Source organism: Hemitrygon akajei, chromosome 4, assembly GCF_048418815.1.
Source record: "Hemitrygon akajei chromosome 4, sHemAka1.3, whole genome shotgun sequence".
Lineage (NCBI taxonomy): Eukaryota > Metazoa > Chordata > Chondrichthyes > Myliobatiformes > Dasyatidae > Hemitrygon > Hemitrygon akajei.
The window spans coordinates 194,717,207-194,739,371 of record NC_133127.1 but is presented as its reverse complement, the minus strand read 5'-3'; the positions used below and the strand labels follow the sequence as shown (position 1 = coordinate 194,739,371).

The following is a 22,165-nucleotide window of genomic DNA, read 5'->3' as shown; positions in this document are numbered from 1 at the left end:
TGCACAGCACTTTTTCAGTAGCTGCTACACTTTATTCTGCATTATTATTGTTTTGGGGCGTATGGGGTGTCCAGGGAGGGGCAACACCTCAGGTGGCGGGCTTGTCGTGCTCCGCCCAGGGGCAGCTCGCCCACCTTTAGTCCCCACCAGCCACCCAGCTCTCACCTGTGGCTCCAAGTGACTGTTTGCATGCAACAGTGGCCACACCCCGGTACAGTGCTTCGACAGGGGGGCTAAACCAGGTGAGGGTAGCCAGGAAGCTCCAGTCCCAGTGAGATAGGGATATGCCTACCCCAGCATGTGAAGCCTGTTCTGACAGACTGGGTGGATCTACTACAAGATCCAACAGCCAAGAAGGTGGTGCTGCCACGCTTCATGGAGAGCGAAGGGCATGACAAGGCACAGAAGGCGTCATGGTCATCTCCTGCAGCTGAGGAAGTCTCCAGTCATGATGACTTTTCGTACCATTGGACCAAGATTTTTGAGGCTGAGTGAGAGGAACTGGCCCAGCGCGATAGCTTTTTCATGACAAAACTCCTCCCTCACAGGTTACGTCATCATCAGTAATGGAGGGCAACCGACAGTTATTGTTCTATCTTGCTCTACCGCGATGCCATGTCTAACCAGTGTGCAAGAGGAACTTTTCACCATCTCGTGGTGCATGTGACAACAGGAAACCAAAGCAATTCCAAAAAGGCACTGGAGGAACTCAGCGGCTCGGTCAGCATCTCGGGAGGGAAATGGACAGTCAATGCTTCAAGTCTTTTCAAGACTAGATTTGTCACACGTACATCAAAACATACAGTGAAATGTTGTTTGTGTCAAATCAAATCACCGGGGACAGATAATGCTGGGGGCAGCCAACAAGTGCTGCCATGCTTCTGAAGCCAACGTAGCATGCCCACAACTCACCCGGACACCTATGGACTATTGGAGGAAACCAGAGCACCCGGAGGAAACCCACATGCTCACATGGAGAACGTACAAGTTCCTTACAGACGGTGGTGAGAATCGAACCCCAGTCAGTGATCACTGGCACCATAAAGCGATTACACTGACGGTTATGCTACTGTAATCCTTCATCTGAAAATTCCAGATTCGTTAGCACAGACTAAGGGTTTCCACCTGAAACATTGACTACCGATTCCACCCCACGGATGCTGACTGATCCACTGAGTCCATTTAGCGGCTTTGTGTGTCTCCTTTATTAGGTATACCTGCTCATTAATGCAGATATCTAATCAGCCAATCATATGACAGCAACTCAACGCATAAAAGCATGCAGACATGGCCAAGAGGTTCAGTTGTTGTTGAGACCAACATCTGAGTGGGGAAGAAACGTGATCTAAGTGATTTTGACCATGGAATGATTGTTGGTGCCAGATGGGGTGGTTTGAGTATCTCAGAAACTGCTGGTCTCCTGGGATTTTCACACACAACAGTCTCTAGAGTTTACAGAGAATGGTGTGAAAAAAAAATCAAAAAACATTCAGTCAGTGGCAGTTCTGTGGGTGAAAACCACTTGTTGATGAGAGAGGTCAGAGGAGAATGGCCAGACTGGTTCAGACTGACAGGGAGGTGACAGTGACTCAAATAACCACCCATTACAACAGTGATGTGCAGAAGAGCATCTCTGTAAGCACAAAATGTCAAACCTTGAAGTAAGAACATAAGAAATAAGAGCAGGAGTAGACCATCTGACCCGTCGATACTGCTCCGCCATTCAGTAAGATCCAGGCTGATCTGACCATGGACTCATCTCCACTTTCCCCCATAACCCTTAATTCCCCTACCATGCAAAAATCTATCCAACCGTGTCTTAAATATATTTACTGAGGTAGACTCCACTGCTTCATTGAAGTAGACGGGCTACATCAGCAGAAAACCATGAACATACACTCAGTGGACACTTTACTAGGAAAAGTAGCACTTGCTGGCTTCTGTGACTCTGCGCTAAGGGAGTGGAGAGAGTGGCTCCCGGGAATCCCCAGCCAATCCCCAAGCCATCCAACAAGGGGTTAATAAGGCGACGCATCTGTACCGAGTTCGGAAGAGATCAAGGTTGTAGTATCGACATGCTGCCTTGGTCTTGCATTTGCTCTCCCACCGGATACACGTGCTGTCGATCGCGCTTCCGTACAGGATCGGCCCAGGCAACCAGGCTGCAAGAGAACATCGGCAAGTGAGGGAGCGAGTTTGTCAAGAGCAAAGACTACAGAACACCAATAAAGGCATTTCCCACAACTCTCCCCCCACCCACTGAATCCCCTGCCGCAGCCCACGGACGCTCCCCAGCATAATGCAGGATGGTCCGTTGATGGTCTGAGTGGAGGAGATGAGAGTGTTTCTATGGTGTGACTTCACTCACACAGCACTCCCTCCACACCGGACATTTTCAATAGGTATGCTCTTCAGTGCTTTAGGAAGGAAGGCGCACAACTTCCTCCGCAGAATTGTGGTCAGTGTGGTGACCCATCAGCTGCGGCTAGCCACAGTGTCCCAAATAAACAAACTCCTGGTTTCAAAGTAAATTTACTATCAAAGCACATACATGCACCATATACAACCCCGAGAGTCGTTATCTAGCGGGCATTCAGAGTAGAACAAAGAATTACAATAGGATCAATGACAAACTAGACAATCAAAACACAAACTCTGTAAATATAAAATCAATAATTTTGAGAATGTGAGTTAGGGAGTCACTGAAGATTGTGTAGAGCAGGTGGGACAGGTAGAGTAATTCACAGTGTCAAGCGCTGTAGGGAGATTGCGAGGCTGTACCAGCCACAATGTTCGGTGTGTCACTCTTACATCGAGGCAATCTTCAAAAGGCGATGCCTCAGAAAGGTGGCATCCATCATTAACGACACTCATCACCCAGGACGTGCCCACTTCTCATTGGTACCATCACGGAGGAGATACAGGAGCTGAAGACCCACACTCACTGGTTCATCAGGAACAGCTTCTTCCCCCTCCACTGTCAGGTTTCTGAACACTACCTCACTACTTTGCTCCCTTTTTGCGTTTCTTATTGTAGTGGATAGTTTTGTTAAGTGTTGCTATTACTGTAGAACAAATATCACAATGTACAGTATATACGGTTTTGTTAATAAACCTGAGTCTGATTCCGATCTACATCATCAAGGGTCACTTTTATTCACATTTACTGGGGATTTACATGTACTGGGGATTTGCTGTGCTGTGTTGGTCAGGATATGGCATACAACAAAAAAAAATTCAACAAGAATAAAGATGTATAAAATAAAGTCAGAGGTTAAACTATAGATAAGGAACAAAATGTGCATAAATACATAAATCCCAGCATAAATTTACCATGGAAACAGCATTATAGAAAGGGTTTACAGTGCAGTGCACTGACAGGGGGTAATAGATAGAGGGGGTGACAGAGGGCTAACAAGAATCCCTGGGGGAAAGAAACTTTTAAGTTGGTGTGAAGCTCTTGTTTTAATAGCCTGATAGCAGTTTGCAGATGAGAGCTTTTGGAAAAGGAAATTTGTTGGGTGGGTGGTGTCCACAATTTCAAGAGATCTAGAATATAAAAGCAAGGATTTAATGGTGAGGCTTGATGAGGTATTGGTCAGGCCGCACTTGGGAGTATTGTGAGCAGTTTTGGGCCCCTCATCTAAGGAAGAATGTACTGCATTGGAGGAGGTTCAGAGGAGATTCTCAGAATTAAAGCGTTGACATATGTGGAATATTAGCTGGCTCTGGACCTGTACTCACTGGAATTTAGAACAATGAGGGGGATCCCATTGAAAGGCAAAGACACAGAGGATGTCTCCAACAGTGGGAGAGTTCAGGGCCAGTGGGCACAGCCTCAGAATACAAGGATGCCTCTTAGAATGGATCGGAGGAGGAATTTTTTTTCAGCCAGTGGGTGGTGAATCTGTGCAATCCATTGCCAGAAATGGCTGTGGAGGTCAAGTCATTGGGTATATTTGAAGTGCAGGTTGAAAGGTTCTTGATCAGTCAGGGTGTCGAAGGTTATGGGGAGAAGGCAGGAGAATGGGGTTGAGAGGGATAATAAATCAGCCATGATGGAATGGCGGAGCAGACTCAATCCGCAGAATGCCCTAATTGTGCCCCCATGACTTATAGTCCTATGGCATGCTCTTGCTTGCACTCTCCACCTTCATTCTCCTCTCCACACGCTCATCATTCCATCTAAGATGGTCTTACTTTCTCTCTCCTTGCCTCGACCCACAAGAGCAGCCCGCCTTGTTGGTGTTAAAATCAAGAGTGTTGACAGCTCCAAGTTCCTAGGAGGGACCTGTCCTGGTCCAAACACAGAGACCTCGGCCAGAAAAGCTCGCCACTGTCTCTACCTTCTCCTGAGGCTGAAGAAATTCAGCACGTCTCTGTCGATCCTCACCAAATCTTATTGATGCACCACAGAAAACATCCTATCTGGATGAATCGTGGCTTGGTAGGGGAAATGCTCTGCCCAAGACTACAAGAAAGAGCAGAGTTGTGGACACAGCTCAGCACATCACAGAAACCAGCCTTCCCTCACAGACTCTGACTAAACTGCTCACTGTCTCACTAAAGCAGCCAATATGATCAAAGACCACTCCGGAATGCCCAGACATTTTCAGTTCCCTCCCTTCCCATCAGGCAGAAGATACAATAGTCTGAAAGTTCATACACCAGGCTCAAGGACAGCTTCAATCCCACTGTACTCAATTTAATGTTACATATAAGCCACATGCACACTTTCCACATTCTCGTAATCAATCTGAATAGTCCCCTAGTATGATAAGATGGACTCTTGACCTCACAGTCTACCTCATTGTGGTCTTGCACCTTATTGTCTACCTGCACTGCACTTTCTCTGTGACTGGAACACTCTGTTGTGAATTCTGTAATCATTTTCCCTCGTACTACCTCAATGTGAAATGAAATGATAAACACAGGACATTCGGAGGCCCTCCGTTTGCTGAGCTCAACCGTGGATGTTGCAACCTAGCTGTCTACATTCGATACGCAAGCCAGGGCCGTGACAGCAAGCTGTGCTTCTCCACACAGATGATGAATCTACAGGAGCAGCGGAGCAGTTTGGCACCGGTGGTGACGCAGGAATTGCTAGTCGGTGTTGAACTCAATGTAGGACTACCTAACGGTTTCCAGCGCCAGATTTTTCCCTCAGGGTTTACTCCCAAAGCCTTGCCTGCAATCGGGTATAGCCGCAAGGCAGTGGAGTTTTGAGGTCAGGGAATTCCTTCTCCTGGATGAGCTGCCAAACTGGGCTGATAAGCCCCAGACGGTTTAAAGAACGGATATGAAAGTTGCCAGTAAAACTCTCGGATACCAGGCAGAATGTCCGTGGAATGGATTGTTTGTAAGTATTCATTTCCCCACATTTGATTCTCCCGTGTAGGTCAGTCGGTGCCTCACTGGGAACACACACACCCACTCTGTGTGTCAGCCCAAAGCCACCTTGTACATACCTAGGACTCGGAATAACATGAACTGAATTCCTATCGCAAAGGATTTATCTTCAGGCTTCACTGACCTGCAGATCAAAGATAAGAATGGAATGTAAGTGTGTAGATCATGAAATGTGGGTTTCTTAAAATAGACTGTTTAATGTTATTTCCAGACTTCAAGACGCATCGGATGACAATCTTGCCGGTTCTTTAGCATTTTTGCGTTTTTTTTTTCACGAGGCCAAGTCACACTCTTGACTTAGCCCAGCATCGATGGAAATCGCGCAAGGAGCCGGCTGGATTTGAACCCGGGACCACTCGGTGCTAATGCCATACCACCACCAGCCGGCCACGTCATTTCCAGTACACAAGCGTAAAGGAGAACAAGATCATTGTTACCCCAGATCCAGTGCAGCATAAAAACTACTATGCAATAAGATAAAGAACACAATAAATATAAATGCATAAGATAGCTTGAATACACTGATCAATTGTATGTGACACTAGGCACAGGAATGTCTGCGCACAAGGTGACTGACGGGAAGTGATAAAGTAGTGGTGGTTGGGGATGTGGGGGGGGGGGTGTGGGTTAGTGGGTGGAGGTGTTGATCAGCCTCACTGCTCCGGGGAAAGTGACTGTTTTTGAGTCTGGTGGTCCCGGTGTGGATGCTACACAGCCTCCTCCCTGATGGGAGTGGGTCAAACAGTCCGTGAGCAGGGTGGGTGTGATCCTTCATGATGTTACTGGCCCTTTTCCAGCACCTCACTGTATATATGTCCATGCTGGTGGATAGGCTGGTGCCGGTGATGCACTGGGCGGTTTTGACTGTCTGTTGTAGATCCTTCCTGTCTGCCATAATGCAGTTTCTGTACTATGCAGGCTCATTCACTGGACAACAAGAAAAGGTTCTACAGCATTGGGCTCTTTACTTTGGAGTGTTGGATGCTGAGGGGAGATCTGATAGAAGTTTATGAAGTTTTGGAGGGGGGGGGGAATAGAGATATGGTAGACAATCAAAACCTTTTTCCCAGAGTTGAAATGTCAAGTCAGAATCGAAGTCAGAATCAAAATCAGAATTAGGTTTAATATCACCGGTATATGGCGTGAAATTTTTTGCCCTTGTGGCAACAGTCGAATACATTACATAATAGAGAAAAATGTGAATTACAGTATACATATATATATATATAATAAAGAGTTAAATTAAATAAGTAGTCCAAAAAAAGTAGTGAGGTTCTGTTCATGGGTTTGATGCCTGTTCAGAAATCAGATGGCAGAGGGGAAGAAGCTGTTCCTGAATCACTGATTGTGTGTCTTCAAGGCTCCTGTACCTCCTCCCTGATGGTAGCAATGAGAAGAGGGCATGTCCTGGGTGTTGGGTGTCCTTAATGATGGATGCTGCCCTTTTGAGGCATCACTCCTTGAAGATGTCCTGGATACTATGAAGTCTGGTAGCCGTGATGGAGCTGACTGAGTTTACAACTCACTACAGCTTAGTCCAATCCTGTGCAGTAGCACCCCCCCTCCCCACCTCCCCACCCCTACAGCAGCCTAGGAGAGATGCCTTTAAGGTGAGAGGTGATGTGTGGAATTTTTTTTTTACCTACTTTGGAATGTGGGAGGAACCCGGAACAGCCACAAGAACTGCACGCGATAAGGGGTAGAACGTGCAAACTCCTCACAGAGAGCGGTGGGATTGAACCTGTGTTGCTGGTGTGGTAACAGCGTTAGGTTAACCGCTACACTGCAGTGCCATTCCTCTCTCCCAGAGCCGGGAAATCAAGAACGAGAGGGCGTGTGTTCAGGGTGACATGGAAAAGAATTAATGGGAACGTGAGGGGCAAACTCATTTTTTAACAAAGTTGGTGATGAACGTATGGAATGAGCCGCTAAATGAAGTGGTCAAGGCAGGCACATGGAGACACAAGAGATGCTGCTGCAAGCGGAAATCCAGAGCAGCACACAAAATGCTGGAGGAACTCAGCAGGTCAGGCAGCATCTATGAAGGGATGTGAAGGGCAGCTGCACAAGATCAGAAAAGGCTGAGGAGGATTGTAAACTCAGCCAGCTCCCTCAAGGGCACCAGACTCCCCCGCATCCAGGACATCTTCAAAAGGCGATGCCTCAAAAAGACAGTATCCACCATTACGGACCCCCATCACCCAGGACATGCCCTCTTCTCACTGCTACCATCGGGGAGGAGGTACAGGAGCCTGAAGACACACACTCAGTGATTCAGGAACAGCTTCTTCCCCTCTGCCATCAGATTTCTGAACAGACATTGATACCTCAATTTTTTTCTAAAAATTTCTTCTTGCACTGCTTGCTTGATTTAATTAAAAATATATACTTATTCTAGTAATTAATAGTTTTTTAAATTATGTATTGCAATGTACTGTTCCCACAAAGCAACAAATTTCATGACACGTGCAGGTGATATTAAAGTTGATTCTGATTCTGGGTTGGGACCCCACAGAACACTGGTGAAGATGGAGCTGGGGAAGGGAGGTAGGCTTACCTCAGCACCAGCATGAACGACGGCGTCTGGCAAAGCGTGGCCACGAAACCGGTCAGCGTCAGGAAGAACATGAAGGGCAGGAGAAGATGGTAACAGCCCGTACCACAGGTGCCCGGCAACACCTGTGGTTGGTCAGGAGCACAACTACAGTTGCTGTAAACCTTCAGAGGGCAGAGGGAGAAAAAAGGGTTAAATTCTCTCTGGATTCTTTAACGTGAAACGTAGAAGTGACGGACGGTATGGTGGCATAGCGGTTAGTGTAACGGCAATACAGTGCCAGCATCCCGGATTCAATTCCCACTGCCACCCGTGAGGTGTTTGTATGTTCTCCCTGTGACCAGGCAGGTTTCCTCCAGTATTCCAGTTTTCTCCCACAGTCCAAAGACGGACCAGTTAGTTGATTACAAACAAGAGATTCTGCAGATGCTGGAAACCCAGCGCAAAATGCTGAAGGAACTCAGCAGGCCAAGTAGCATCTACGGAAATGAATAAACTGTTGACATTTCAGGTCGAGACCCTTCTTCAGGACTGGAAAGGAAGGGGAAAGAGGACAGAATAAGTAGATGGGGGGAGGGGAAGGAGTGGAAGCTGAAAGGTGATAGGTGAGGCCAGGTAGATCGGGGAGGGGGGGATAAGGTAAGAAGCTGGAAGGTGATATGTGGGGCAGATAAAGGGCTGGAGAAGAAGAAATCTGAGTGGACCATGAGAGAAAGGGAAGGAGAAGGGGATCCAGGGGGGGGGTAATGAGCAAGTGAGGAGAAGAGAAACAACCTCTTTCCCCTTCCTAAACCTTTTTATTCTGGCTTCTTCCCCTTTCCTTTCCAGTCCAGATTAAGAGCCTTGGCCAAAAGGTCGACTGTTCATTCATTTCCATAGAATCTGCCTGACCTGTAGGGTTAGTAGGTTAATTGGTCGCGTGGGTGTAACTGGGGGAGTGGCCTCTTTGGGCTGGAAGGGCCTGTTACCATAGTGAATAAGACCATAAGATAATAGGAGCAAAATTAGGCTATTTGGCGCCACACCCCGTAACCTTTGATACCGTGCCCAATCAAGAACCTATTAACTTCCGTCATAAATACACACAATGACCCGGCCTCCCCAGCTGCCTGTGGTAATAAATTCCACATACTCACCACCCTCTAGCTAAATAAGTTTCTCAGCTTCTCTGTCTTAAATGAATGCCCCTCTATCCTGACACTGCGTCTTCCTGTCCTACACATCCTTTTCTATCCTGACACTGCGTCTTCCTGTCTACACATCTTTTCCACTTCTGCTCTGTCTAGGCCTTTCAACATTTGAATTGTTTCAGTGAGATCTTCCCTCATCCTTCTAAATTCCAGTAAATACGGACCCAGAGCCATTGAACGTTCTATGTATGATAACCCTTTCATTCCCAGAATCATCTCTGTGAACCGTCTCCAATGCCGGCACATCTTTTCTTAGATGAGGAGCTCAAAACTGTTCACAATACTCGAGGTGAGGCCTCACCAGTGCCTTATAAAGCTTTAGCACCACATCCCTGCTCTTGTATTCTAGACCTCTTAAAATGAAAGCTAACACTGCATTTGCCTTCCTCACCATCGACTCAACCTGCAAATGAACCTTTATGGTGTTTTGCACAAGGACTCCCAAGTCCCTTTGCATCTCAGACTTTTCTATTTTCTCCCCATTTAAAAATTAGTCTGCACATTTATTTCTACTACCAAAGTGCATAACCATGCATTTTCTAATATTGTATTTCATTTACTACTTTCTTGTCCATTCTCCTAATTTGTCTAAATCCTTCTGCATCCTACCTGTTTCCTCAACACTACCTGCCCTCCACCAATCTTCATATCATCTGCAAACGTGGCAACAAAGCCATCTATTTCATCATCTAAATCATTGATATACAGCATAAAAAGAAGCTGTCACAACAACGACTCCTGTGGAACACCACTAGTCACTGGAAGCCAACCAGGAAAGGGATCCTTTTATTCCTGCTCACTGCCTCCTACCAATCAGCCAATGCTCTAACCATGCTAGTAACTTTCCTATAATGCCATGGGCTCTTAACTTGGTAAACAGCCTCATGTGTGACACCTTATCAAAGGCCTTCTGAAAATCCAAATATACAACAACCACTTTATCTATCCTACTTGTAATCTCCTCAAAGAATTCCAACAGGTTCGTCAGGCAGGATTTTCCCTGAAGGAAACTATGGTGGCTTTGCCCTATCTTGTCCTGCTTCACCAAGTGCTCCATTACCTCATCCTTGACAACTGATTCCAACATCTCCCACCCACTGAGGTCAGGCTATCTGGTTTATAATTTCCTTTCTGTTGCCTTCCTCCTTTCTTACAGAGTGGAGTGACATTTGCAATTTTCCAGTCCTCTGGCATCATGCAAGAGTCCAATGATTTCTGAAAGATCATTTCTAATGCCACCACAATCTCTAACGCTACCTCTTTCAGAACCCGAGGGTGCAGTTCATCCGGTCTGGGTGACTTATGCACCTTTAGGTCTTTCAGTTTTTGAGCACCTTCTCTCTTGTAATAGTAACTGCACCCACTTCTCTTCCTTCACTCTACAACATCAGGCATACTGCTAGTGTCTTCTACAGTGAAGACTGATGTAAGATGCTCATTTAGTTCATCAGCCATCTCCTTGTGTCCCATTATTATTTCTCCTGCCTCATTTTCTAGTGCTCCTATATCCACTCTCATTTCTCTAATGTGCATTACTCTAATTAACATCCATATCCCTCCAATCTCTGCAAGTTCAGGCAGCTTTCTGTGGTAGCTACCTTGACCACCAGCTCTGGCGGTATAAAAATATTTACCCTGCACACTTCATTTGAACTTACTCTCTCTCACCTTAATTGCATGCCCATTAGCATTAGATATTTTGGCCCAGGAAATGTTCTGTCGGTCTCCTCTGTCCATGCCCCTCATTCTCTATCAGATCTCCCCTCAGCCTCATCCATTCCAGAGAAATCAACCCAAGTTTGTCCAACCACTCCTTAACGCTCACACCCTCTAATCCAGGCAGCATCCTGGTAAACCTCTTCTGCACCCTCTCCAAAGCCTCGACATCCTTCCTACGGTGGGGTGACCAGAACTTTAAGCATTACACTAGATGCCCCCTAATGCACGATTTCTGTATACGTTGCAGCAGACTTGATGTGTCCGGCTTATCTGTGGGCTCATCCTTCCAAACCTTACGCTGCACCAGATCATCGCCATACAGAGCCACGAGTCCGTGCTTACCAAATCTTTTTTAGCGTCCAGGGCAACGTTCCGACAACCAGCATGACACGGAGAGATGAACTCAATGTCACTGCCCGCACAGACGGGGTTGTAGACTTGATCCCGGCAAGAACATCCCTGATTACAGCCCATCCTAATGTCCAACGTGCTGGAAATGAGAGAGCAAAGGGGATAATAATTATTTCCTTCTCTTGAACACCAAATGACACAGTGTGAAGTCAGTACTGCTATGTCTCTTAGTGTACTCAGTGTGTTAATTACCTCCATCACACGTAACAGCAGAATTAGGCCATTCAGCCCATTGGGTCTGCTCCACCATTCCATCATGGCTGCTTTATTATCCCACTCAGCCCCATTCTTCTCCCTGTAACCTTTGATGTCCTGACTAATCAAGAACCTATCAACTTCAGCTTTAAATATACTCAATGATTTGGCCTCCACAGCCTTGTCTGTGGCAATGAATTCCACAGATTCACCACCCTCTGGCTAAAGAAATCCCTCCTCATCCCTGTTCTAAATGGATGCCCCTCTATTGAGGCTGTGCCCACTGGTCCCAGACTCCCCAACTATAGGAAACATTCTCTCCACATCCACTTTATCTTGGCCTTTCAATATTCGATCGGTTTCAATGAGATCCCCATATCCTCATTCTTCTGAACTCCAATGAGCCATCAAAAGTTCCTCATATATTAACTCCTTTATTCTTGTGCTCATTCCCTTCTCTGGACCTTCTCCAATGAAAGCACATCCTTTCTTAGATAAGGGACCGAAACTGCTCACCACATTTTGTGCAGTCTGACCAATGCCTTTTAAAGCCTCAGCATTACTTTCTAGTCCTCTTGAAATGAATGCTAACATTGCATTTGCCTTCCTCACCACTGGCTCTAACTGAAAGTTAGCCGTTAGGGAATCCCAAGCCCCAATACCTTTAGGGATCTGTGTCTCATTGGGAAGACTAACAATTATTGCTCACTGCCAATTGCCCCTTTTGAGAAGATGGGGGTGAGCTGCTGTATTTCTTTTGGTGATGGTGCTCCCACAGAGCAGCTGCGGAGGAAGCCACGGCCAAGACTCAACTTCCTCAGGAGGCTAAAGAAATACAGCATTTTCCTTTTGACCCTCACAAATTCTTATCGATGCATCCTATCCAGACACGTCACAGCTTGGTACGGCAAGGAGCAACAAAGGTCCTGTTTTCTCAGCATGTGGACACTATGAAATCTTGAGCAACACTCACAAAACGCTGGAGGAACTCAGCAAGACAGGCAGCATCTATGGAAGGGAATAAACAGTTGGTGTTTCAGGCCAGATCTCCATTACAGATGGCCCCAAGCCTGACTGTGAAAGGAGGGGGGCTGGGCATTGGACTAGCAACCCCCTCCTGTCAAAACCAGAGCTGCAGAAACACCAACAGAAACTCAAAAGACCTGCCCCCTGGGAGAAGAAGGACTTTCACCTAGAAGACGTATGAAGTTGTGTGTGAGAGTGGAAACCATAGAGCTGCTCAGACTTTGGGCCAGGACAAAGAACTCTGGTGAGCTGCTATGCCCCAGTCGGGGTGATGGGCTTTAGAAGTTTCAGGCCAAGTACCTTTGTCACCATCATGACGAAAGATCTCAGCCTGAAACATCAACTCTTTATTCCCCACCATGGATGTTGCCAGACTTGCCGAATTCCTCTAGTATTTTGTGCTTGCAACATGCAAGACAAGTTTTCTTCAGTGCATAAGTCAAAGCCAAAGTAAGTTTATTATTGAAGTATTTATCTGTTACCATATACAACCCTGAGATTCATTTTCTTGCAGATATTCACAGGAAAATAAAGAAATACAGCAGAATTTATGAAAAAAAAACTAAAGGTAAACAAAGACTGACAAACTAATGTGAAAAAGACGACAAATTGTGCAAATTTAAAAGTAATTAATACGGCGAACGTGAAGGTGAGGTTGTGGAATCAGTTCAGAGTTGGGGTGAGTGAAGTCATCCATCTTGTTCGAGGAGCCTGATTGGTGAGTGGTTATAACAGTTCCTGAACCTGGAGGTGTGGGATCTAAGGCTCCTGTACTTCTTGCCTGATGGTAATATCAAGAAGAGAGCATGAGCTGTACACTCTTTGAAAGTGAGTCTTCAGCTTGTGGAATCAGTTCAGAGTTGAGGAGAGTCAATTATCTATGGTGGTTCAGGAACCTGATGGCTGAAGGGTAATAACTGGTTCTGGACTCGGTAGTGTGGTACCTAAGGCTCCTGTACCTCCTGCCCGATAGTAGTAGCGAGAAGAGGGTATGAGTTGTAGAGTCCTTGAAAATGACTTGGTACATGTGTGTGAAGAGTAAGAATATACTGTATACATTCTCTGAGAATAAACTGAACCATAATTTTGCCTTACCTATTCAGAGGGTAATTCACTCCCGCGACCTTCTGCGTGGCACATCCGAGGAAGAGGAGCGGAGCGGCAGCACAGATGGACAGGAAGATGGCCAGGCAGCACATTACAGCCGAGCCTCGGAGAGTGATGCTGAACCTTCTCATGATCATTCCCCCCACGAGGATGCCCAGCACAGCCCCAGGGACATGAACACTTCCTTCAGACAGAACAGATCGACAGCAGTCAAGCACTCATCCAGAGCACATCATCTCATTTCCCCTCTTCCATCGGGCAAAAGATACAAAGCCCAAAAGCACATACCCCCAGGCTCAAGGGCAGCTTCCACCCCACTGTTACCAAACTGCTGAATGGACCTCTTGTACGATATTTCTCAATTGACCTCGTTATGGACTTCGCACCTCATTGTCTGACAGCGTCTACACTGCTGTTAGAAGACCATTAAATAATTCTTTCATATGATAGCTGGACTCTTGTCCTAACGACCTACCTCGTTATGATCTTGCACCTTATTGTCTACCTGCTCTGCTCTTTCCCTGTAACCATTCCACTTCATTCTCCATCCTGGTATTGTTTTACCTTGTTCTAGCTCAATGCTCTGTGCAATGATTTGATCAGTGTGCAGGACAAGCTCTTCATTTGGTACATGTGACAAAGTAAACAAACAAACAACCAGTTTCTTTGTTCCAGTATGCAATACAAGCTTTTCACTGTGACTCATTACATGTGGCAATAATGAACCAATTAAAACTAGAGATTTCGAGCAGATGGGGCTCGTCAGCTGTAGTTGGCAGCTCAGCTAGGAGAAGGAAAACTCTGATCTCAAACCTCACTGCCTTGTGGCTATACCCACTCATGGGAAAGGCTTCAGGAGTAAACCGCAAGGGAAAAATCCGGGGTCCCTAAGGCAGTCCTACACTAAACACAAAGTACACTGCAGATGCTGTAGTCAAATCAAGGCTTCGTCCTGACAAAGGGTCTCGACCCGAAACGCTGACTGCTCATTTCAACGGATGCTGCCCGACCTGCTGAGTTCATCCAGCTTGTTTGTTCATCCTGAGTTCTACACTAACTGGCAACTCCTGCAATAATGCTGGTGCCAAACTCTAACAGTCTCTGTCATTCCTTCGGATTAATCAACTGCGTGGACAGCAGATTGCTCTCCATGTTGTACTGCCCTGGTTTGCATATCAACGGACGGTACAGCTAGGAATCAGCATCCATGGTCGATCCCAGCCAGTGGAGGGCCTCACGTCTGTGTTCTGTTATGCAAGACAAGCTTTTGACTGTATCTCGGAACGCGAGAACAATAAACTAGTTCCAGTCCCCAAGGCACTCACCAATCAAGAGGTTTGCAAACGAGGCCGTCACTGAGAACTGCTGCTCCAGGAACTTGGAGATGAAGACACTGAGGCCAGACATCAGGGCCGACAGACACACCTGGGCCAAGACCACCATCAGGTAAACTTGGCTCTTCAGAGTCCGCACCAGGATACGGGGGAAGCCTGCAAGGAGGAAGAACACAAGTTACCAACGTATAAAGCGGGCAACTCGGCCCCTCAAGTCTGCACTGTCGATCAACAAAACCACGGCTGATCAGGTTGTAAGTTCAAGCAGCTTTGCCCCAATGACCTTCATTTGTGCATTTAACACTGTGGTTGTAAGTGCCATGTACCTAGTTTCCGTCTGTCTGTATTGTATTTTGTGTTGCGTGTTTATTGTAGGTAATTTGTCTAAACATAACTCAATACTGTGTGAATCGCTCTCTGGCAAACAATTATCACAAAGAAGTCTGTAATTTTCCTTTGGACTTGAGGACAATTCAATGTGACAGGACCAAGGCAAGGCGGTGGGTGCGTTGCTAAGAGTGAGGAAAACTGGATGATCTAAGCATCAGGCCAGATTTGAAAAGTTGGGTACAGACTGAATCAAGGCGGTGGGGTCCAGGCCCTAGAGCATATTGAAGCGATTGAACCCAATACCTGGATGACGACCTAGGCGCAGGGTTGAATTGGGAAAGTCAGGTACAGGCCAAATCGAGGCGGTGGGGTCCGGGCCCCAGACTGGGAAGGTCAGGGTGTCAGGGCCCAAGGCAAAGGATGGGCCAGTACAGCTTACTGCTCCACATTGTCTCCTCAGCTCAGTGCTGAACTAAGGGCCCCTGAGGACAAATTCTTTGTGGACTTCAGTTCAGAATGTCGCTTACTTGTGTTATTGTATGCATGACTCAGTTTTGTCTCTTCTGCACATCGGGTGTTTGATCATCTCATTTTTTAATGGCTTGTTTTGGGTTTCTTTGTCTTGTGGCTGTCTGCTAGGAGATGAAGCTCAAGGTTGTATGATATACACATACTTTGATAATAAGTGTACTTTGAACATGGATAGGGGCGTGGTAGAAACAAATGTGTATAGTTACGCATTCTCACCATGTCGTAGTTAGTCAGTGAGAGAGGGTGAGCCAGAAATTATACTTCTTGTTGATCGCTTAATTTTGTTTATATTGTTTATTTACGGTCTTCACTTATTTATGCTAATTTGAACACTAACTACTCTTACTTCGCTTCATCGTTAATTTAGTTTTGTTAGTTTTTTTAAATCACTATAAGATAGTCTTTTCTGGTTTTGTAATAAAGGATCTAAGATAGTTCTTTTGCCGTGGAACTCAGTATGTGGAAGCGGTCACACAGTGACAACTCTCATACTCAGCCTCTCAGTGGTTCTGGTTTGTTTTCAGCTAGCCCCTACAGAGGTCTTTACACCTCTTGCATTATTTTGAATCAATAACGTTTCTTTTATGTTTCTCTTATGATAGTTGTCTCTAATGACAAAGTCAAAGTTCGTTTGTTATGTACGACATGGGCGATCGTGGTCTTTCCCTGACTGTGATTTTTCTACAGAAGTGGTTTACCATTGCCTTCTTCTGGACAGTGTCTTTACAAGACGGGTGACCCCAGCCATCATCAATGCTCTTCAGAGATTGTCTGCCTGGTGTCAGTGGTCACATAACCAAGGCTTGTGATCTGCACCGGCTGCTCATACGACCATCCACCACCTGCTCCCGTGGCTTCACGTGACCCTGATCAGGATGGGGAGGGGGGGTCGAAGCAGGTGCTACACCTTGCCCAAGGGTGACCTGCGAGCTAGCGGAGAGAAGGAGGGAAGGAGCTCCTTACACCTCCTTTGGTAGAGATGCATCTCCACCCCGCCACCCGCAAAGGTCAAAGTAAATTTATTATGAATGTACGTATCTGCCAGCATACTCTATCTTGAGATTCATTTTCTTGCAGCATTTACAGGAAAATAAAGGAATACAATAGAGTTTATGAAAAACTATACACAAAGACTGGCAAAAAAGCAATATACAAAAGAAGACAAATTATGCAATCAAGTAAATAAATAACACTAAGAACACGAGTTGTAGAATCCTTGAAAGTGAGTCTGTAGGTTGTGGAATCGGTCCAGTGTTGAGGTGAGGGAAGTTATCCTCCCTGGTTTAATAGCCTGATAGCCATAGGGTCACAATTGTTCCTGAATGTAGTGTGTGGGACCCGAAGCTCTTGTATCTCTTTCCCGGTGGCAGCAGTGAGAAGAGAGCGTGGTTCTGGGTGGTGAGGGTCCTCAATGATGAATGCTGATTTCATGTAGATGTGCTTAATGGTTGGGTGGTCTTTGCCTGTGATGGACTGCACTGTAACAGCGACATTTTGCAGACCTTTCCATTCTTGGGCATTGGTGCTTCCATACCAGGCCATGATGCAACCAGTCAGGAACCAAAATTAGTCCGTTTGGTCCATCGATCGCAGCTGATTTATTTATGCTTCTGGTGTGAGACGTCTTCAATCCATAGCAAGTTAATGAGGAAAAGGCCAGAAAGCGAAGATTAACCACGATCCTATTGAAGAGTGCTGCAAGTTTGAGGACAGATGGCTTCCACTAATGAGCACATCTACAGTATCCATCATCAAAGACGCTCACCATCCAGACCATGCTCTCTTCTCACTACAACCATTGGGAGGAAGGTACAGCAGCTTTAGGTCCTAAACTACCAGGTTCACAAAAAGTTATTACTCTTCAACCATCCTGAAAAAGTGTGGATAACTTCACTCACCTCAACTCTGGACTGATCCCATAACCTACAGACTCATTTGTTTTTAGTCACAGAATGCTACAAGCACAAGCAAGCCATTCAGCCCATCTAGTCTATGCTGAACTGTTATTCTGCCACGTTCCATTGACCCACACCTGGACCATAGCCCCCACCCCCCCCATACCCCTCCTATCCTTGTACCTGTCCAAACTTCTCATTAATGTTCAAATCAAACCTGCATCCACCATTTCCACTGACAGCTTAGTCCACACTCTCACCACCCTCTGAGTGAAGAAGTTCTGCCTTAGAGTCCTGTTAACCTAGGATCTTTAGTTCTTTTCTCACCCATCCTCAGTGGAAAAGGGCTACTTGCATTTATCCTATTTATGCCCCTCGTAGTTTTGTACACCTCTATCAAATCTCCCCTCATCTTCCTACGCTCCAGGGAATACATTCCCAACCTATTCAACCTTTCCCTATAATAACTTTGTAACACATGTTTTGTGCTCATTTTGTCTTATTTTCCACACTGGTTGATTGTCAGTCTTTGTTTCTGTAGAGTTTTCCACTGATTCTATTATATTTCTGTAAATGCCTGCCAGAAAATCTCAGAATAGTACATGGTGACACACACTCAGAGGCCACTTTATTAGGTACACCTGCTCGTTACTGCAAGTATCTAATCAGCCAATCATGTGGCAGCAACTCATTGCATAAAAGCATGCAGACATGGTCAAGAGGTTCAGTTGTTCAGACCAAACATCAGAATGGGGAAGAAATGTGATCTAAGTGACTTTGACCACTGGATGATTGCTGGTGCCAGATGGGGTGGTTTGAGTGTCTCAGGAACTGCTGATCTCCTGGGATTTTCACACACAACAGTCTCTAGAGTTTACAGGGAATGGCGCGAAAAACAAAGAGACATCCAGTGAATGGTAGTTCTGCAGGCAAAAGCTGAATAGAGAGGTCCAGACTGGTCAAGCTGACGGGAAGGTGACAGTGTTGACAAATAACCACACGTTACAACAGTGGTGTGCAGAAGAGCATCTCTGAATGCACACGTTGAACCTTCAATTGGATGGGCTACACCAGACGGTCTTCTAATAAAGTGGCCACTGAGTGTGTGCGTGATTAGATAATAAGTTTGAACTTTAAACTTTGACACTGCTTCTCGTTTCTATGTGCTCATGAAAGGGGCTCAGAAATGTCACGCTTTCTGTGCTCTCATGTGAAGGCAAACACGAGGAAATGACGAAGGGTCTCGACCTGAAACGTCGACTGTACTTCTTCCTATAGATGCTCAACACGTACAAAAGCTTCCTACAATGTTTCCTATAGATGCTGCCTGGCCTGCTGCGTTCCACCAGCATTTTGTGTGTGTTGCTCTCATGTGAAGGGATATTTTGCACATTGGCTACTGAAAGATATGAACATCTACAGTTGTTTGTTTGCCTCATTCCAAACCAAATGGTCCATGTGTGGCAGCTTAATTTTATGAAGATGATGACAAGGCACAGACCGATCAAAGCAAGGATTCACTCCCAGTCTCTCAGCTGGACTGCAGACATGCACCATATTGTCAACATGCTGCCTGGTTTCTGTTACCCACTGCAACCCCTAGATCCCTCTGTCTCTGTAACCCCTCTGGACCCTACAACCCTCCCTGTCTCTGTTACCCCTCCATCTCTTACATCCTCCCCCCACCGTCTCTGTAACCTCTCCATCTCCTACATCCCTCTCTGTCTCTGTTAACCCCTCCAGTCCCCACACCCCTCCCTGTCTCTGTAACCCCTCCATCCCCACACCCCTCCCTGTCTGTTAACCCCTCCAGTCCCCACACCCCTCCCTGTCTCTGTAACCCCTCCTTCCCTACACCCCTGCCCATCTCTGTAACCCCTCTGGTCCTACACCCCTCTTTGTCTTTGTAATCCCCTTCCCTCCCCTTCACCCCTCACAGTCTCTGTAACACACCCAGTCCCTATACCCCTCACCATCTCTGTAACCCCCTCATCCATACCCCCCTCTCCCTGTCTCTGCAAACACCCCCTGCTCCACCCCTCACCATCTCTATAAACCCCTTCCAGCCCCTACAACTCTTCCCTGTCCCTCTAACCCCCTCTGGCTCCTACACCCTCTCCGTCTCTCTAAACCTTCCAGCCCCTACCCCCCTCCCTGTCTTTGTAACTCCCTCGGGTCCCCACCATCGAGAACATCTTTGAGAATTGGTGCCTTAAGGTGGCATCACTACTAAGAACCTTTACCACCTGGGACATCCTCTCTTCCCATTGCTAACATCAGGATGTACAGGAGCCTGAAGACACACATTTAACCATTCAGGAATGGCTTCTTCCTCTCTGCCGTCAGATTTCTGAATGGTCCATGAACACAAACATTAGCATGTTATTCCTTTTTTCAAACTGTTTGCTTACTTTTGTAATTTTATGTTTTTATGGTCTTTGCACTGTACTTCTTCAACACATTACCAGCTCCAGCCTACCCACCATCAGGAACTTATACATATAGAAAAGGGCCAGTAACATCATGAAGGATCCTGCCCACCCAGCTCATGGACCGTTTGTCTCACTCCCATCAGGGAGGTGGCTACGTAGCATCCACACACAGACTCAACAACAGTTACTTTCCCCGAGCAGTGAGGCTGAGCAACACCTCCACCCACTAACCCACCCCTTCACACCCCCAATCACCACTACTTTATCATTTCCTGTCAGAGTCACCTTGTGTACTGACACTCCTGTGTCTAAAGTCACTTTATGACAGACAATCAATCTCTGCATACAAACTAATTTATCTATTTATATTTATTGTGTTTTTTTTTAATTATTATTGTGTTCTTTATCTTATTGGGTTTTGTTTGTGCTGTATCAGATCCGCAGTAATAGTTAATTTATTCGCTTGTGTACTGGAAATGACATTAAACAATCTTGAACATGAACTCTCTCTTTGTGCTTCTGTACCTTTGCACTGAACTGCTGCTATAAAACAACAAAACTGGGTGATAATATATATGATTCTGATCGCCAGGATCCAGGATCGAGCACTTTGTGTGGTTTGATTCAGGGATCGGTGCATGAACCTACACAAACAGCTGCTGAGCCCAAGTTATTAAACCATCCCTCTCAGCAAGAATCGACATGTCTGGCAAGGCTTTTCAGTGAAGTACTAACAATGAGCCAGTGTAGTTTCACAATACCTCTCCTCAGGGTTCAGAGTGATGCAAAACCATTATCAGATTTCTTTTAGTTTCCATCAAGAAATTCCCATGGAATTTCAGCCTCAGGAAACCTACCTCATTCCATGACGTACTTCTTGGCAGGACATCTGGTCTAGTTTATATAGAGGTATGGGACACTTTAGCACAGAGACAGGCCCTTTGGCCCATCTATTTCATGCCAACATGACATTCTGCCTAGTCTAATTGACTTTCACCAGGACCATAGCCCTCCACACCATTCCCATCCATGTACTTATCCAGACTTCTCTTAAACTTCTGCATCTATCCTTTGCACTGTCAGCTCATCTCACACTCTCACCACCCTCTGAGTGAAAAGTTTCCCCTCGGGTTCCCCTTAAACATTTCATCTTTCACTCTTAACTTAACCCATGACCCCTAGTTCTAATTTCACCCATCCTCCGTGGCAAAGGTCCATTTGCATTTACCCTATTTATACCCCTCACAATTTTGTATCAAATCACCCCTCATTCTCCTGCACTCCAGGGAATAAAGTCCAAAACTATTCAACCTTTCCCTAATTCGCAGGTCATCAAGTCCCAGCAACATCCTTGTAAATTTCCTCTGTACTCTCTCAAACTAAACAACATCTTTCCTGTAGGTAGGTGACCAGAACTGCACAGAATACTCCAAATATGGTCTGACAAACAAATGTCTTAAACAACTTCAACATAGCAGCCCAACTCTTGAAGTCAATACTTAGATTTATGAAGATCGTCATTTATGAAACAGCAGACCCAAAGATGTCCTAATGGACAGCAACGGGTAGGAAAGGCTTAGAAGATTATGGGCCAAATGCGGGAAACTGGCTCTAGTTAATGGACGCTGTGGTCAGCATCGATGAGTTGGGCCGAAGGGCCTGTTTTTATGCTATCTCACTCTAGAATAATACAGCATAGAAACAGGCCCTTTGGCCCAATAGGCTCATGCTGGGTACAGTACCTGTGATGCTAGTTGCATTTCCCTGTGCTTGGCCCATCTCACTCTAAACCACTCCTATCCACGTATTTATCAAAAAGGCTCTTAATGTGCCCATCTCTTAACTGGCTCCTCAACTCAGGGGGAATCCAGGACTGGACAATAGGTGGTGGCCTCTTCTGCCAGAGAGATGAGAAAACTAGTTTGTTGTCACTTTCAAGGAGCCACACAGAGATATGCCAATGCCTCCCACCCTAAATCCAACAGGGCTGAATCAGAGTTAAACTCACTGTCTTATGTGATGTGAAATTAGT

At 46.0% G+C, this 22,165-nt stretch overlaps 1 protein-coding gene across 2 annotated transcripts in view; it reads right to left on the bottom strand.

The window, feature by feature from the left end:
* slco2b1 (solute carrier organic anion transporter family, member 2B1) overlaps positions 1-22,165 on the bottom strand; it is a 107,527-nt gene that overhangs the window by 3,955 nt on the left and 81,407 nt on the right. For both annotated transcript variants that reach the window (XM_073044317.1, XM_073044316.1), the window contains 6 exons: positions 14,937-15,101; positions 13,600-13,795; positions 11,215-11,362; positions 7,967-8,127; positions 5,469-5,533; positions 2,042-2,162 (listed from right to left, as the gene is read on the bottom strand). In XM_073044317.1, the coding sequence (XP_072900418.1) occupies positions 2,042-2,162; positions 5,469-5,533; positions 7,967-8,127; positions 11,215-11,362; positions 13,600-13,795; positions 14,937-15,101 (856 nt within the window). The remainder of the gene's footprint in view (positions 1-2,041; positions 2,163-5,468; positions 5,534-7,966; positions 8,128-11,214; positions 11,363-13,599; positions 13,796-14,936; positions 15,102-22,165) is intronic.